The sequence below is a fragment of the Procambarus clarkii genome, chromosome 68, assembly GCF_040958095.1.
Source record: "Procambarus clarkii isolate CNS0578487 chromosome 68, FALCON_Pclarkii_2.0, whole genome shotgun sequence".
Lineage (NCBI taxonomy): Eukaryota > Metazoa > Arthropoda > Malacostraca > Decapoda > Cambaridae > Procambarus > Procambarus clarkii.
This window is the reverse complement of record NC_091217.1, coordinates 10,477,380-10,480,728: the sequence shown is the minus strand read 5'-3', so window position 1 is coordinate 10,480,728 and position 3,349 is coordinate 10,477,380. Positions and strand designations below refer to the sequence as shown.

General features: G+C 43.9%; 2 protein-coding genes across 7 annotated transcripts in view; one reads left to right on the top strand and one right to left on the bottom strand.

The window, feature by feature from the left end:
• The window catches only part of sei (seizure), a 1,036,232-nt gene that overhangs the window by 940,135 nt on the left and 92,748 nt on the right, over positions 1–3,349 (bottom strand). The gene's annotated exons all lie outside the window — the stretch shown is intronic.
• The window catches only part of LOC138355541 (uncharacterized), a 78,731-nt gene that overhangs the window by 39,499 nt on the left and 35,883 nt on the right, over positions 1–3,349 (top strand). Inside the window, exon 3 of the mRNA XM_069310732.1 lies at positions 1,253–1,627. Coding sequence (XP_069166833.1) covers positions 1,253–1,627 — 375 coding nt within the window. The remainder of the gene's footprint in view (positions 1–1,252; positions 1,628–3,349) is intronic.

Here is a 3,349-nt window from a genome sequence, read left to right as displayed (position 1 = left end):
AGTGAAGGTATGGGGGTTGGGGAGCGTGGTGTTTGGTCAAGTGTCTGACTAAAGGGATCTTCGTATAAGTGTGTTGAAATGTAAGGGCGGAAGCAGAGACATAAGGGATAAACAACTGTGTCGAAGAAACCGAGATATCTGAGAAGCAAACAAATTGTGGAGAAGGAATAGATGTTGAATAAATTAAAATGTTGGTTGAAGAAACAGAGACCTTAGTAAAAAAAACAGAAACGTTGGAGAAGAATAGGGATAGTCATGTTTGAGATAAATGACAACGTTTGACAATGGAATGGTGACTAGTTAAAATATAAGTGTTATAGAAGAAATGGGAATGTTATAAACTTGAATTTACCTGAGAGCCAAGAGCCATTAGTAGCATCGACGGGGACAGGAAGCCGCCGGCCTGGAGGCTTGTTAAAGGTTCCACTATTGTTCTGAGGATTTTTGCTGTCTGAACTTTATGAAGCAATGCTCGTTGTGGAGTGCATTGTTATGCCTTACATATAAGATTTTACATTTTCAATATTGGAAAGCATTTGTCAGCTTTCTGACTGTGTTGACATAGATCTCTTCGCAAGGCCTCAGTATCGGTTTTCAGCTACTGGGAACAAAAGGTTCCAAGCAGCACGGGGTATAGTGAGCCCGTCGTACTCGCCCACCACAGGAGATGTGCTGAGAGGAGAGAGGAGGATGTTGTTGTTTTATATTCAGATACTCTGAACAAAAAGTTCCAAGTAGCACGGGCTAAGGTGATCCGTAGTGGACTTACCTGGCACAGGAGCGGGGCTGTAACTGGAAGAGAGGAAGATACAGACAAATAAATAGGGAAAGAGACTAAGATGAAAGCTGAGGACCAAGTAAGGGAAATAGACAAGAACAAGATGAACGGTAAGAATAAGATGAACGTAAGAATAAGAGGAACAGTAAGGATAAGAAATATGTTTGGTCATTATATTTTCAGCTACGATATTATGACATCCTCCGCATTAGTATTAACTACCCGGTCATGGATAGTGTTTAGTCACTTGTAAAGAAAACTACGAGTTTGGTTGACAGGAAGCGATGGAACTGTAGTTTCCTGCTGTATTTTGTATTCAACCATTTATATGTACCTCTACACGTTTGATTTTCCATGTGGACAAAACTTTTTTTTCAAGATTTTTTTCAAATAAAATTATTATATAAGTTTTGGGTGATGTTGGTCTTGGACAAGATCTGTTTCCCTTTATTTTAACTTTTGATTACGAAACAGTGGAGAATTCAACGAGACAAAGGGTTAAGGTCTCCGGAGGACGGATTAAGGTCTCCGGAGGACGCTCTTCACGGTTGCCAGATCTCATCATCATTATCACCACTACCTCTCTTTCCCTCCAGAAAGCTTGATGACAGCGACCAGCGAGACCCATTGCTGGGCTCCACCATCCCCGCCGCCGTCGCCGCCGACACCGCCGCTGCAGGTACCACTGCTCCTCGACCCGCCAGCAGGGCCGCCTCCGGAGCACCCGTGCGCACCTCTGCTGGCGCCACGCTTGCTGTGCCTGCTGTTGCTCTTGAGTCGCCGCCTATTACTGCTGCTTCTGGTGATGCTGCCGCTACGCTGGTCGTCTCTACTGCTACTGATAGAAAGGTGCGTGAATGTTAGACAAGCATTGTAAGATTGCCAGGTCGGAGCCGGTCGGCCGAGCGGGGGAGCCGGTCGGCCGAGCGGACAGCACGCTGGACTTGTGATCCTGTGGTCCTGGGTTCGATCCCAGGCGCCGGCGAGAAACAATGGGCAGAGTTTCTTTCACCCTATGCCCCTGTTACCTAGCAGTAAAATAGGTACCTGGGTGTTAGTCAGCTGTCACGGGCTGCTTCCTGGGGGTGGAGGCCTGGTCGAGGACCGGGCTGCGGGGACACTTAAAAAGCCTCGAAATCATCTCAAGATAACAGATAACAAGATTGCCATAGTTTGTGAGACAATCAGTGCCAGAGTGTGAGTGTGAGATAATCAGCGCAAGTGTGTAAGACAAGCAATGCAAGAGTGCGAGAGAGTACTTACCTAGTTGTGCTTGCGGGGGTTGAGCGCTGGCTCTTTGGTCCCGCTTCTCAACTGTCAGTCAACTGATGTACAGATTCCTGAGCATACTGGGCTCTATCATATCTACATTTGAACCTGTGTATGGAGTCAGCCTCCACCACATCACTGCCTAATGCATTCCATCTGTTAACTACTCTGACACTGAAAAAAATCTTTCTAATGTCTCTGTGGCTCATTTGGGTACTCAGTTTCCACCTGTGTCCCTTTGTTCGTGTTTCACCCGTGCTGAAGAGTTTCTTTGTCCACCCTGTCAATTTCCCTGAGAAGTTTGTAGGTGATTATCATGTCTTCCCTTACTCTTCTGTTTTCCAGGGACGTGAGGTTCAGCTCCCTTAGCCTTTCCTCGTAGCTCATACCTCTCAGTTCCGGGACTAGTCTGGTGGCATACCTCTGAATCTTCTCTAACTTTGTCTTGTGTTTAACTCTGTATGAACTCAGGCTGGAGCTGAATACTCCAGGATTGGTCTTTCATAAGTGGTATACAAGGTCCTGAACGATTCCTTACAAGTTTCTAAAGACTACTTTGTCTTTAGGAGACAGTTTGTAAGAGTGTGAGGTAATGAGTGAAGAGTGTGAGGTAATGAGTGAAGAGAGTGAGATAATCAGCACAAGAGTGTAAAAGAATCAGTGCAAGAGTGGGAAAAAAGCAAGACAAGTGTAAGAGTACTAGTTGAGTGAATAACTTCAGAGATTGAATACCCAGACTTAAGAGTGTAAAACTAAAGCACGATGTCAGTTATTATAAGGATGTGAGGCTGGCTGAGAGCTGAGCATGTAGGTGCTTCTATAACTGAGTCTGTGTTAATAGCTACGATTAAAGTCCTCTAGTCTAAAATAATCTGATAGTGAAGTACATCTAAAATAATCTAATAATGACGTACTCAGAAGCAGCTTTAGCGTCATGTTGTAACTTAATGGAATGTAGGGAAACTTTTACCAAGTTTGAAATATAGGAGTAACTAGCATGTGAAATCATAAAATATTTTGGGTTAGTATTTTGTGCGATGATAGGATAAATAATGTTAATTGCTGGGATGTTGTGAAGCCATAGAATAGTTGATGAATTGAAGATTGAATAGTATCATCAGCTGAGCTGTCGGGGCTTTGGAATTATTCCAATTGGGCCAGAATTCAAATAATGTATTTAAATATCCATGTGCGAGAGCTGTATATTTTTCTTGGATTATGGCGGCTTTGTTTACATTTAGTAGACAGGTTATGAGTACTGGAGCGTTAAGAGGTGGTCTGTCACTATAGTACGCGTTAAGA